The sequence below is a fragment of the Leuciscus leuciscus genome (assembly GCF_965113295.1).
Source record: "Leuciscus leuciscus genome assembly, chromosome: 2".
NCBI lineage: Eukaryota > Metazoa > Chordata > Actinopteri > Cypriniformes > Leuciscidae > Leuciscus > Leuciscus leuciscus.
Genome location: NC_138726.1, coordinates 57,403,839 through 57,417,093, shown reverse-complemented (window position 1 = coordinate 57,417,093; position 13,255 = coordinate 57,403,839). Strand labels below are relative to the sequence as shown.

Genomic DNA, 13,255 nt, shown 5'->3' with positions numbered 1-13,255 from the left:
ATGATGTGAACTTTTTTTTTTTTTTTTTTTTTTAAAGCCATCTTCTACTTTCTAGTTGACTGATAATCTTCAGTTACAGAAATGATCATTGTATTAAACTGATATAAGCACTGCTAAAAAACAGTACAAGACGTGTTTGCCAGTAATGAAAGAACACAAACATATCCTTCACTCCTCAGATCTGCTGCAGATGAAGTTGAGTTTGTGGTGTTCAGGACGGCTTATCCAGCACTGATCTCCTCCAGACTGAACTGCTCCAGATCTCACTGCAGACTCACAGTCCTCGTCTCCTGTGCCGTTCCCTGGAGCCCAGTTCTGATAGCACACGGTCTCTCCGCTCACCCAGAACCAGAGGCCCACAGTGCAGGAGTGACGTAAACCCAACCACACCGCCTCAGTAGACGCACGTTTAACCACATTCATCACACGACGCTGCATCTCTTCTGAATGAACCAAGACCAGATCCGTATAATTCTGTCTGCAGTATCTCAGAGCTTCAGGCCACGTCAGAGTCTCTGTGATCAGAATCAGTTTATCTGGACACAAAACAAACCACAAGCAAAAACTAGAGAGAGACTGATCAAAAACAACATGCAGAACAAACACTGTGGATGAATCTGTCATGTCAGACATGTAGCGTCAACTTTAAGATATCTGGAGGTGATGGATGGATTGTGTGTGTTTGTGAGGATCTGCTCACCTTCATGACACACAAAAGGAAATTGGCTGTTGCAAGAGATGTCTATCCATTTTCCTTGAGCGTTGTGTTCGATTGCTGCACAACTTTCATGTTCTCCAGCATTATTAGGTTCACCAGGATTCCAGTATGTGAATGAGGAGTTACTCTGATCTGACCACTGCCATGAGTCTTTAACTCTGAACAGACCGATCCAGACATCATCAGATCTGTGACTATCAGTGATGAACTTCTGAACCTGTTGGTTCTCATTCTGGTTCCTCACACTGACCAGATCAATGTGATTATGTCTGCAGTAACTCTGAGCGTCTGTCCAGGTCTTCGTCTGATTGACAAAGACGAGTCCTGTGTTCACTTTAAGAAAAACACATGGAAACAGATTCATGAATCAGTTTGTTTATTATTATTATGCTGATTTATGGTTTGGATGTGAATAAGAGCAGCAGTGGAAGCATCAGAAACATGTGTCATTCAAAGACTGTTTCTACAGTTTATTATATATTAAATATTCATAATTGCTAAAAAAAAATTCTGATATGTCATTAAGCCCTGAAGGCATTTTTTTTTTGTTTTTGTTTTTTGAGTGATATACACAAAAGTAAAGACCCATAACTCCAAAACTATAGCAAGGAAAGGCAAAAGGTATTGTTTGATATAACTCTTTGTACATTTTTAGACAATTAACATTTACATTATATTTGGACATTCTCATGCTGAGAAACATTTTTATTATAATTTTACATATCTTTCTTATTTTAACTGAATAAGGAAGGAGGACAAGTTCCCCTACATGTGAGCTGCATCTGGACCACATTTTGTAGTGATAGCATAAAGTAATCAAAAGTTACAGCATTTGGAACCACGGTTTTGTTTAGTACAAAAATGGAAAAAGGTCTGCACTCTAAGAATACTTTATTTGTTACAAACAGGAGAAAAAAATTATACAAACGTTTTGCTCCTTGCTTTCGTCAGTGAGACAATTGAACTTATTCTCAATAATTCAAAACCTTACAACACCTCTGATCTTCCCGGTCAAAAATGACCGGCCAATAAAAAATAGCTTATAAATCACTTATATGCTAAGTTATGCTATATTATCACCCAATATTTGATTCAATCTTTTTGTCAACTTGTTCTCTTTCAATTAGGTCTGGTTTTATATTGGGGGGTGGTGGCGGCGCAATGGATAAGACACATGCCTTTGGTGTGAGAGACCCGGGTTCGAATCCACTGTGAGACACCAATGTGTCCCTGAGCAAGACACTTAACCCCTAGTTGCTCCAGAGGCGTGCGACCTCTGACATATATAGCAATTGTAAGTCGCTTTGTATAAAAGCGTCAGCTAAATGAATAAATGTAAATGTAAAATGTATATTTCTATTTGTATCTGATTAATCGTAGGCCTCATTTATCTGAGAGTAGGCATCTCATTTTTTGAGTAAAAAAAAGCATTATTTTTGAATAATTTTGGAAATATTAAATAAAATATGAAGAAAATTGGCACTGTTGATCACACTAGTCTACTTTCATTTTTCACCAGGAAGTTTGTTTTGAAAAACTTTTATTTTGTAAAAAAATGGCACATAGTCACACTTGTGGTGTTTTGGGTCAAAAATGACCGGCTTACAAAAAATAGCTGAACTGGACCCTCATTAAATTATGAAAAAAATAATAATAAAAAAATAGGCCTATTTGTGGAAATAATGGCAGCCGCCAAGGCAAATTTTTGTCCCGCCAAAGCCTTATTTGATCGGTAAGTGATGTAGAACAGAATGACTGCTGCGCCTGACAGGGCGCTTAACGAGCAGAGAGAGAGATAGCCCCTGTCCCAAATGGCACACTTCATGTGCACTTTCGGTCTTGTGGATTAACAATGGCTGCCGCGTGCGCGTGTTCGTTAAGTCCGTGAGACCGCAGTGTGTCCCATTTGTCATTTTTAGATCTCAGAAGGGTGCTCGCGAGCGCCCCCATGTGGTCGATTTGCGCCCTTGATGCTTTTGCCGAGACCGCGCTGATGCGGGCTCCGCAGCAGATTTCTTCCCGACAGTCAAAGCGGCATTACGTCACGAAAGTGCGGACTCAGAGGAAGACCGCGAGTGCTTAGGGTTCCATTTGGGACAAGGCCAGAGAGAGAGCCCCGGCCGCGCGCGCGCACTCTCACGTCTTCAAACAACACGTCGAGCGCTGTCTCGCATATTAATCAAAGTCAATTGACACGATAGTAAAAGTTCGGAAGACCGCAGTTTCACGTGGAGCATTTGGAATTTTTTTCTCTTGAATTACCGCGGGGTGTGAATTGTACAAAAAAAAACGTTGCCTTATCTTCTCTAAAAAGCGTTCCGCCCATTCAGCTGACATAAACCACAATTTCAGTAAACGAAAAAACCTATTCGTATTCAGTGATGAAATGTTTTCTGTGTAGTCCTAAACTGCCAAGATAATCACACAATGCCTGCCATAGGCTACACTTCTGCTAATGACATGTCCGATACGCGTAATACGAATGACTCCTTTGAACCATTCACTTTAATGAAGGGTTAAAACAACTGATCTGTCCAACACTGAATTGGTGTATAAAAAAATAAAAAAATCGGTAACACTTTACAATAATCTTCCATTTATTACACTCTAGTTAACTACATTAGTTAACATACTATTAATAAACTGCACTTCTACGGCATTGTTAATATTAATTTGAATATTCAGGCTACTAATAGCCTACATTATTGAAATCAAAAGTTGCATTTGTTAACATAGTTAATGCAGAGGAGAGGAAGAGCAAGGGAAAAGGAGAGATCTGGGCGCGGGGGGGCCCCATCTAAGATTATCTCCTCCCGGGCCCAGGCAAGACTGTCAGCTGGCCTGCCGAGTCCCACCATATACGAGTGTTTACTTTGTCGTTGGTGTTTAAAGGTCCCATGACATGAAATTTTCACTTTCTGAGGTTTTTTAACATTAATATGAGTTCCCCTAGCCTGTATATGGTCCCCAAGTTTCTAAAAATTTCAATCGGTGTAAATCGAGCTTTTGCTATCTTTCTCTGCCTTTGAGAAAATGGAGGCGCATACGCGCTGATCTTGAATCTCCTCCTTATGACGTCATAAGGAGGAAATGTTACCTCCCCTGTCTCTGCTTTGCCCGCCCAGAGAATATTTTCCGCCCATGAGAAAATGGGCTAGAAAGTAGGAACGCGCGTGCGCGATTTTAGTTTGTCCACGAGAGATAACTGTTATCATGGCTTTTGAGCGAGCGAAGCATAACAATTGCTCAATAATTGGATGTACAAATGAACACCGAAGCCGTCAATACAGAGCTGGGCTTGCTGAACGTCTGAAACTAAAGTCTGGATCACTCTCTTTGGCTCAGCTAACGTTACACACCTCGGACAAGTAAGTCAACTAATGATATATAAGTGTGTTGCTTTACTGTTTATGGTTACCTAGATTTTACACGTAGAATGTGTCTGTAACATTAGCTATGCAGTTTATGCAGTGCTTTAAGTGGGCCGGTACGCGCCGGTACTCAGTACCGCCACTTCCAAATATAGCTCTTGAGCGTACCGCCACCTCTCTGTGCGCTCAGAACGTGCTTTTAGCGTACCGGTACGCTCATTTGCACACCTGTTTTAATCCTTTGGCTGCGCTGACGCTTTTCAGAGCGCCCTTCACAATGCACGCTTCCTAATTTGTCCCACCGAGAGCAGAGACTATTACCCATACACCCTTGAGTTTTACAAGTGAAAAGCGCATACGTCGCTTTTGCCGCTGTCAGTGTCAACAACTCAACGTGGTTCGGAGAGGGTGTGTGAAACGCGCAACCATAGCTGCTCGGTTAAAATACAAATACAATGAACACTTAATATGCTCTCCTGGCTTCAGACTCTGAGTCTGAGTAGTAAAAGAAAATGATTTGTACAGTATTTCTCATTTTTCATTTGGTGTAGGCTACTGTGTATTTTGCTGAATCTGCTTTTGTATATTTTTCAAGGGTAAAGAAATGAACCATCTTCAAGACTCATGTTTATGTTCTACTCTTCTATGGTTATTATGTTATTATGTTTTATAATTTATTTTATGTACATTTTGTTCAACATTTGTTCAATAGGCCTACCCTTTTGCACATTTTATTTATGTTCAGTAGCTCTTTCTACAGTAGCTCTTTCTAAGGGTATTTTTTCAATACACTTTTGCACATTTTATTTATGGTCAGTATCTCTTTCTAGCTCAAGCAAATCCACAAACTAATAAAATGATTTATTATTTTTTATAAGGTCGTCTGTTGACTGCTGTATATAAAACCCCTTCAATATAGTTGTTGTTACCCCTGGGGAGGAGGGGAGTCAGCAAAAAATAAAAATAAAAAAATAATAATAATAGAGTACCGGCACCTCTTTTGGGCCGCTTAAAGCACTGAGTTTATGTGTGTGAATACACACACTGTAACGCGAGTGTTGTACACGTCTTTGTTATTTGGATAACTGTTTTCCTGTTGGTTAAGTTATATGGCGCGCGCGATATCCGCATTTCAAGATCGCAGAGCTTGATGTAATTGTAATAAGATAAATACAGACGACGTTACAGATCTCTCATGAAAAGGCAACAGTAGGTTAGCGTTAGCTACATGATAATAACTGTAAACCATCTGAATAAAGTACCGTATCCAGACATAATATTTTAAACTAACCATTCGGAAACGTCCTGCTGGAGCCGCTGAGTTGCAACTTCTTCATCCGTTGCTTCTCCATCTGGATCAGATTCTGGGTCAAACTGAAATGCTTGAAAGACTGCGTGTCTTCATGCCATTGCTATATCCAACGTAAACATGCACGCCACGTTACCGTTGCGCAAGATGGTCAAGGCCACACCCACCCTCCACCTTGCGCCGCCTTTCTCCTCCTCATTAGTATTTAAAGCTACAGACACCGAAACGGCCTGTCTGGAGGAAGCTCATTCTGGGACTGGCTTGTAGTGGCTATAATTCTGCACCGAGGCTGAATTTTTGGAAAGAGATTTCAGATACAGTACTAGGGACCACTAAGGCCTATATTAAAGCCTACAAAAAGTAGCATGTCATGGGACCTTTAAGCTAGCTACTGCTGCTACATGTATGTCCACATGTTTTTGCTGTAAGGGTTATTGTGTATTTATCACTATAAGGGTGAGTCAATGTCATGCTGAGACAATGAATACTGTTAAAAGTATAATTCATTTTAGTGTTATGGGAGAACTCATTTAAAAAAAGGAGTATTAAAATGTAATTTGATAACTTTGTTTAAAACAATTCACATTTCATATGGTAATTTAGTTAAAAAGATCATTTAGAATGCATTAAGAAGGTATTTGTGACTGTGGTCCTGAATCTGCAACGCATTCTCATCCTTGGGCGTCATAATACTGACGCTTTTGACATTTCGTCTACATCGAACGCACATGGCACCCTTTAGCGTCAATATGAGACGCACAGAGCTTTGTTCGGTTATGGGTAGGTTTAGGTGTAGTGTAGGGATAGGGTTAGACCGCTAGGTGGCGGCTTCTGGCCCATTTCTATCTGCGTCTCATATTGACGCTAAAGGGTGCCATGTGCGTTCGATGTAGACGAAATGTCAAAAGCGTCAATATATGACGCCTTGGGATGAGAACGGGCTGGAATCTGATGAGTGAACAAATATTGATATGTATGTTTTCTTGTACACATTGTTCAAAAACTCATTCAATACAGACGAGTGAAGGCGAGAGCTGCGTGTGCGTGTTTCTTTTCCCTTTACTTTTCCCTTTTTTTAAGGGCGCAACACTATCCGCATGTTAAGTAGGATTTATCTCCCGTTGTCTCAGAGAATATGCACCAAAAGCTCGTCAGTTTTTACTCTTATTTTCTGAGGTGAATAATTGACTAGGGTTTGAGACTCAACTCTCACGGAAAGTTTGCACATTGCTTGTGTGATATCCACTGACTCGGAAAACTTCCAATATTGCAACGTGACTTTTTTTTCTCTCCAATTGCAAAATGATGGACAACGGTTCACATTTTCTGTGATAATAAAAATTAAGTAAATATTAAATAAATTAGTAAATAAAGTTAAAAGTGAAACAATTAAATTAATGATCAAGTAAATTAATAAAAGATGTGCCAGTGTATGTGCTGGCAGGTTTGTGGCTTGGAAGACAATGGTAATATGGTAATATGGTAATATGGAACTGGAGGTAAGCAACTGTTTGTTAAATTGCACTCAGTTTGATAGCTACAGAATTTAAAGATATCCTGGACGAAAATCATACAGTGTACACTGTAAAACTTTGACCTGTAAATGAATGGTAAAATACTGGCAACACTGTTGTCAGTTATTTACTGTTAATTTGTTCAGTTCTTTACTGTAATCTATGGTATGTTACCGTAAAGATGCCATGCTAGAGTTAACTCATTTCATTTGCAGAAACCGACTGCCTTAAATTGGCCAACTGACATTACATTTATATATTTATAATGCGCTAATAATGTGAGCATATTATTACTGTGAACTTATTTATTTGGAGTCCACTAAGAAATATTTTAAATAAAGAGATTTTCACTGAATCAGCAACTACACAGTCCTCGTCAGAACGTAGGCTCACTATTGGCCAGCATCACACGCATCACACACATGACCACCGGCGATGAAGAGAGATAAATAGATAGCGGGTGCGGGGAGAGAGTATATAGGGATGGGAAGTTATGAGTGCCGTCGCTACTGTGCTGAATGCTGATGCTTTTGAACTGCAAGAGCCCGGCTGGACTTTGCCCTTTTGAAACCGACTTACGGTGGGATTTCCCCTTTTGTGACTGAGGCCGTTTTCACACTTTTCGCATTTTCTCCTTAGTTTCATCAGAGCCCGTCTACGGAGAGCCTGGCCACTCCCTATTAAGTCCTATTTTACCGAATTTTGGTTGTAGTTCCACCAGAGTTCCACTGGGGGCGATCGCCCATGAGTGCAAAATGAATGGGAGTCTATGGAGCTAGACGGCTAAATTTGTCTCTTTCACCCGATTGCCGTTGAGAAATCTCAGATTTGATTGTAGGTTTTGCGAGTTCGACATGGGTTATAGGTCGAAAGTTGAATGAACGAGTACTTATGTCCTTTCGATTTCTTACAGGTTGAGTTGTTGTTGCCCATAACACGCTAGCATTCTGCTAATGAACGCTGATTGGTCAGTGAAGGACTGATTACGACCAGAGTTACCGCTTGATGGCATCGTGGCATCCGAAGCGGGACCAGAATGTTAAGGCGGACTTTTTCGGGCAACTTTTTTTTTTTTTTTTAAGTAGCAACTTTTTTTGGGGGTTGCTGGCACTTTTATCTGCCTATGGTTATGTATGTAATGTGAAATTTACACTGAAAATAAATAGAATTTGAGTACTTGTTGTGTTATTCTTGTGTTATGAAATACAGGATATACAGTATATGGTATAGTATTACCACCTTAAAAAAAAAAAAAATGTCCCGCTCAATAGTGCTAAATATTAATAAAAATTGAAAAAGGAGAAAAATGCCTCGCAGGTTTGCAATGATACATTGTTCTAATAGTGGGCAAAGGGTTGTCCTATTTCTCGAGAGAAAAGAAAGTGCAGAGCGCGAAAGCACCAAAGTGACTGAAGGATTGCCGTAAAGCAGTATCTCTGGTCGTACGATGTGTATGACGTCATGGACATTTTAAAAGACTTTTTAAAGCAAATAAGTGACTCTAAAAAATCTAACACCCAGCAATGTGTAATTTATTTGCATCTCCTTTCGAATACAACATTCAAATTACTAGACAAAAAATTATATCCTAAGAAAAGTGGATTTTGAGGGGTATAGTGCCATAGACCTCTGCACTCGTCCTGTGAGCGCCCTCATGTGGAGCTAGAGTGGAACTGCATCCAGTTCAGAAGCCGGAAGTTTACTGAGAGTGGAACTTCTCCCCTTATTATACATTCTCTGGTGAGACTGTCAGACGGTGTGGAACCCTTTTGTTGAACTTATGGGGAAGGTGAAGGGGAAGGGCAAGGCCAAAGAGACAAGCAGTGCCACTCTAGTTGCTCATGTCTTTGTCCATGGTATGACTATGAGGGAGGCTGGGCTACGAGTACAGCCAAACTTGAGTCGCTTCACCATCGCTTCGATCATAAGAACCTTCATGGAGAAGAACAGGTACAGTAGATGTGCTTCAGACTGCTCTCTACTGTAACTGTTGAGAGCTGTACACTGTGCTGTTACAACACACACATGAACTGTAGCTGTTGCCCTACACTACTGTCATAAAAAGAAATACATCAAATTGCCTCACAATCAGATAGAGTTTTCTGAATGCTTCCATTTTGTAAAAGGGATGTGTTACAGTTACAGTAATCAGCACTTCTATTTTTCTAGGACACAGAGACGATGAAATGGAAGAAGCCTGACAAATATTTCAGTTGGTGCAAGAGGATTGATTTTTCAGGTTTTGAGTGTAGAGCTTCATTTTAACCTGAAAATAGGATGTTTGCTGTGTGCTTACTGTTTTGAGAAAACGAGGCATAGTTTCAAGAAATGTGGTTAAGCAATCAAGAAAAACTGTAAGCATAGAGTATTAAATGTAAACGTATCTGAAACGTGTGTATTTGACAAATATTGCATTTATTTCACTTCAGCTGTGGTAAAGTATGCAAACACCACGTGAGCGGTATAGCTACGGGAAGCAGAAAGTGTCAGACTCACGTCTCAGTTTTCAGCTCCTGCACGCCACAACTCTCGCCGATCGGTTATCCAGCCGCAGCCGATGACCAGCTAACGAGAGATAAATCTACTTCATCTTATGCTGATAACGGTATATAACTAATGTGACAGAACGGCTACCTCTCCCTCATAACCAGCAATAATTTTAATTAATGACTGATTATTCAATTTTTCGGATATATTATAGACTGAGTTATAGGCCTATAATTAAAATTATTAACATTGTATAATTGTATAATCTAAATGTTTTTAAATAATTTTCGACGAGGAGTAAGCTAATCTATCTAGAATGTAGATTTTGGATTTTGGTTAAATTAAATGTTGGTAGATTTATAGGCCTATTAATAGGTTGCTTTTAAAAGGTGACCATAACTTCTAACGAAAACACAAACATAAAATATTATATTTTTCATGTTGAAAAATTATCTTTAAAACAATTGCTGCTAAATGTCAAACACCTTGTAAAACTTTTAATTGGGTTAATATAATCCTTCTATTTTTGTAACAACATCTTGTAATTGACCATGCTTGAGTCACACACACACTTCAACATTCAACAGCAAATCAACAATGGTATAATAAGTCAAGAGTAAATGTGAAGTAAATTATCAAGTATTCTCAGTTCTTTTTTTTAGTTTCTAGAACTCTTGTGTAACTGAACTATTCTAACTAAGCATTTGTCAGTACAACATACTATTCCTATTTCACTTTACATCGTTTTTTAAGGCAATCGGTTTGCATGATTTGTTAAGTGTCTATTAGATTTTACAGTACATTATATGGTGTATCTTTTATAAATTAATGTTTGTTCTGATTGTATGGAGCTGCACTTACTGTTAGATGAACTGCAGATGAAAGTCAGGTTGTTACCACATGAAGAATCTTCCCATTCTCCTTTTCTCATCATAGCACACTCATCTCTGCCATCAGGTTGTCCAGATCCCCAGTTCAGATAGAGCACATGTTCACCTGAAGACCACTGCCATTTCCTCTGCAGCCCAATCCAGACACGTCCATCATTCACACTCTTCTTCAGCTCGTTCATGTCCTTCATGTTGTCAACGGTGGCCAGATCTGTGTAATTCTCTCTGCAGAATCTCTGAGCTTCAGTCCAGTTCTTGTTCTCGTTTATAAAGTGATACTGACGCTGAACACTTTCAGATATGGAGCAGAGAGCTGTGAAAGAGAGCGTTTGATTTAATGCTTTTCATAACAGGGTCAAACCTGATGAAACTATAAACCATAAATAATACAACAAACACACTCACCAATGAGAAGAAGAATCAAATATAGAGTTTGGTCCATTTCTGAGGAAGAAACACATTGAAAAACTTCGAAATCAAACATTTATATTGTGGAGTAAAATATGACAATTTCAGAAACATGAATGAAACACATAATCATTCAGACAATATTAACATCTGAAAGTGTAATTGTGTTTGAAGAATGAACATGTTCTTACTTTAGAGGTCGTGTGTTTCTGTCCTGAGTCTGATGTTTCTGTCTGCAGATTTAAACTACGTGATTATTATATCTGCTCTCATCCCTCATTCAGCTCATCACATCATTTGTGTATTTCTCTAAAACTAATTTTCATATTTGACTTCCTCTATATTTGTGCATTTTTCACCTCTCTTTTTCTTTATTTGCATATTGACGTCAGTATCAGTAAATCTACAAGTTCTGCAGAATAAAGTCTTGGCAACAACATGGACTAATCAGCAAAATATATACATGTAAACATTCATAATTTATATTTGAACATTCATAACTAAACAGCTGCTTTAATATTATTGCTGGACTGTATAACTCGTGGTACATCCCTGTTCAATTTGACATGTATGTTTTTATTTCAGTCAGGACCACTTTTGTCAAATGTGACCCTGGACCACAAAACCAGTCACATGGGTCATAAAAAAAAATAAAAAAAATGTATACATAATCTGAATAAATAAGCTTTCCATCGATGTATGGTTTGTTAGGATAGGACAATATGTGGTCGAGATACAACTATTTGGAAATCTGGAATCTGAGGGTGCAAAAAAATCGAAACATTGAGAAAATCTCCTTTAAAGTTCTACATTTATGTTCGTGATTGTGCAGCATTCACTCACAATTCACTTTATCTGTACAAACCCCTCCATGTTGTCGTTGATGTCATTGGCGTATGCCTACCAACACAACATCATTGACATCGAAACCACGAGACTCACAAATCAGATCCAAACAGTTGCGATACATAGTTTGGACGGTCAATACTTTAATAGTTCATTAGTGAAGACTGGTGATACTGGTTACTGAGAGCCTTTAAAAAAACCCTGTTTGAGACTCCAGTCAAAGAGAAAGAAACGTGTGTGAGATGAAGGAGTGAGTTTGACTATTGAGAGGGTTTGTGTGTTGAGAGATTTTGTGTGTCGAGAAAGTTTGTGTGTTGAGAGAGTTTGTGTGTTGAGAGAGTTTGTGTGTTGAGAGAGTTTGTGTGTTGAGAGAGTTTGTGTGTTGAGAAGAGGGTTTGAGGGATTTAAAAAGACAAGATGAAGAGAAAGGAAAGATGTTTCCTTGTCACCACCCCCTGGTGTTGAGGAGGAGACACGACAGACATTCACAACAGAGACGAGATAAAGACATTAAAGTGCTCATATCATACTTTCATTCCCCTGAAGTCCATTTCTAATGTTAGTAAAGGTTGTTGGACTCTCGTTATCTCACTGAAATAATATCATCATCTTCTGCTGCTGCTGTTTCAGAATAAACGTGTCTTTATTTCCTCCGTCTAAATACTTGATTGTGATTGGCTGGAATGCGGACATTAAAACATTGTTAGACTTTTTTAGAATTCATGTCTTAATGAAAAATATTATTTTGTTTCATTTCAGACTCCTTATTTTTACTGTTTCTTTATTTGTTTATAACACATGAACACATTTGCATGTAAACACATCCTCATCACTCATTTGTTTATGTCCACATTTAGACGTTCAGGCTGGACAATATTTCCATCTCTGACGTGAAACAGGAGAAACAGTGAGTGTTATTGTTCTAGTCATATTTCATTAAATTCCCTTCAGTCTTATTCATCTGTTAGTTTCACTGAAACAACAGGAAAGTTACACTGTGTCCCAATTCAGAGCTAATTCCTTCGAAGTTCATGAAGGTCGATGTGAATGTTGTAAAACGAGACGTACGGATGATTTCCTGTTTACATCACCAGCTGTTCCCGCCCACCGCTCCTGTCACCTAGCAACTGTGACAGATGCCATCAGGACACAGCAGAGACGTCTCTGACAGACTTTTAAATACAAAGATGGAGCCAGAAATTTCTCTCTTTTTTTTAGAAGCCAGCACTGAGGCAAGACCATCGACAGTTAAAATAAGTCTGTGTAAACTGTGTAATGTTAATTTTATGTAATTATCAGCAATTACTGAACTTAGATATTTTCTCATGTTATTTAGCTGTACACATTTTCGTTTCATATTTGAAATAAACAGTGATGGAACAACTCTCTCCAAACACCTCATCCATCAGGACGAACCACGGTCCAGTTACAATACTTTCCCAATTTAATTTAAAATTGTCCCTTTTTTGGCCTGCAAGGGAGTTTTGGTTAAAACCCAGCAGACACTGGACGTCAACATTTTGTTGAAAATTAAGATTTGGTTGACGTCTAAACACAACATTTGTTGGGCAGAACAAACACCACTGAATAAAAAACCTCTGAATAAGATCAGTGAATCAGACCACTGTGATTATATCTTTATCATAAACAGCAGCCAGAGTAAAACTAACATTAACAAACCAAGTCAAACTGCACAACTAAAGCAAACAATG

At 38.8% G+C, this 13,255-nt stretch overlaps 2 protein-coding genes across 2 annotated transcripts in view; both read right to left on the bottom strand.

Moving 5' to 3' along the window:
- LOC309493250 (C-type mannose receptor 2-like) overlaps positions 1-10,910 on the bottom strand; it is a 104,946-nt gene extending 94,036 nt beyond the window's left edge. The window contains exon 1 of the mRNA XM_082162412.1: positions 10,810-10,910. The gene's annotated coding sequence lies outside the window, so the exon portion shown is untranslated. The remainder of the gene's footprint in view (positions 1-10,809) is intronic.
- LOC309493258 (C-type mannose receptor 2-like) lies at positions 11-10,733 on the bottom strand. The gene is made up of 4 exons (XM_082162424.1): positions 10,695-10,733; positions 10,261-10,602; positions 701-1,051; positions 11-536 (listed from the first exon to the last, which is right to left on the bottom strand). The coding sequence occupies exons 1-4, from the start codon at positions 10,729-10,731 to the stop codon at positions 169-171; spliced, it is 1,098 nt and encodes a 365-aa protein (XP_082018550.1). The 5' UTR covers positions 10,732-10,733; the 3' UTR covers positions 11-168.
- Positions 10,911-13,255: the final 2,345 nt, after the last annotated feature.

What these genes read in the sequence shown, in the direction of transcription:
- LOC309493258 (XM_082162424.1), bottom strand. Translation starts at nt 10,731, where the DNA reads ATGGACCAAACTCTATATTTGATTCTTCTTCTCATTG. An exon ending in CATCTGCAGTTCATCTAACA is followed by an intron (nt 1,052 to 10,260) that starts GTAAGTGCAGCT and finishes TTTTTCTTAAAG; the next exon opens with TGAACACAGGACTCGTCTTT. An exon ending in TCCTTTTGTGTGTCATGAAG is followed by an intron (nt 537 to 700) that starts GTGAGCAGATCC and finishes TTTTGTGTCCAG; the next exon opens with ATAAACTGATTCTGATCACA.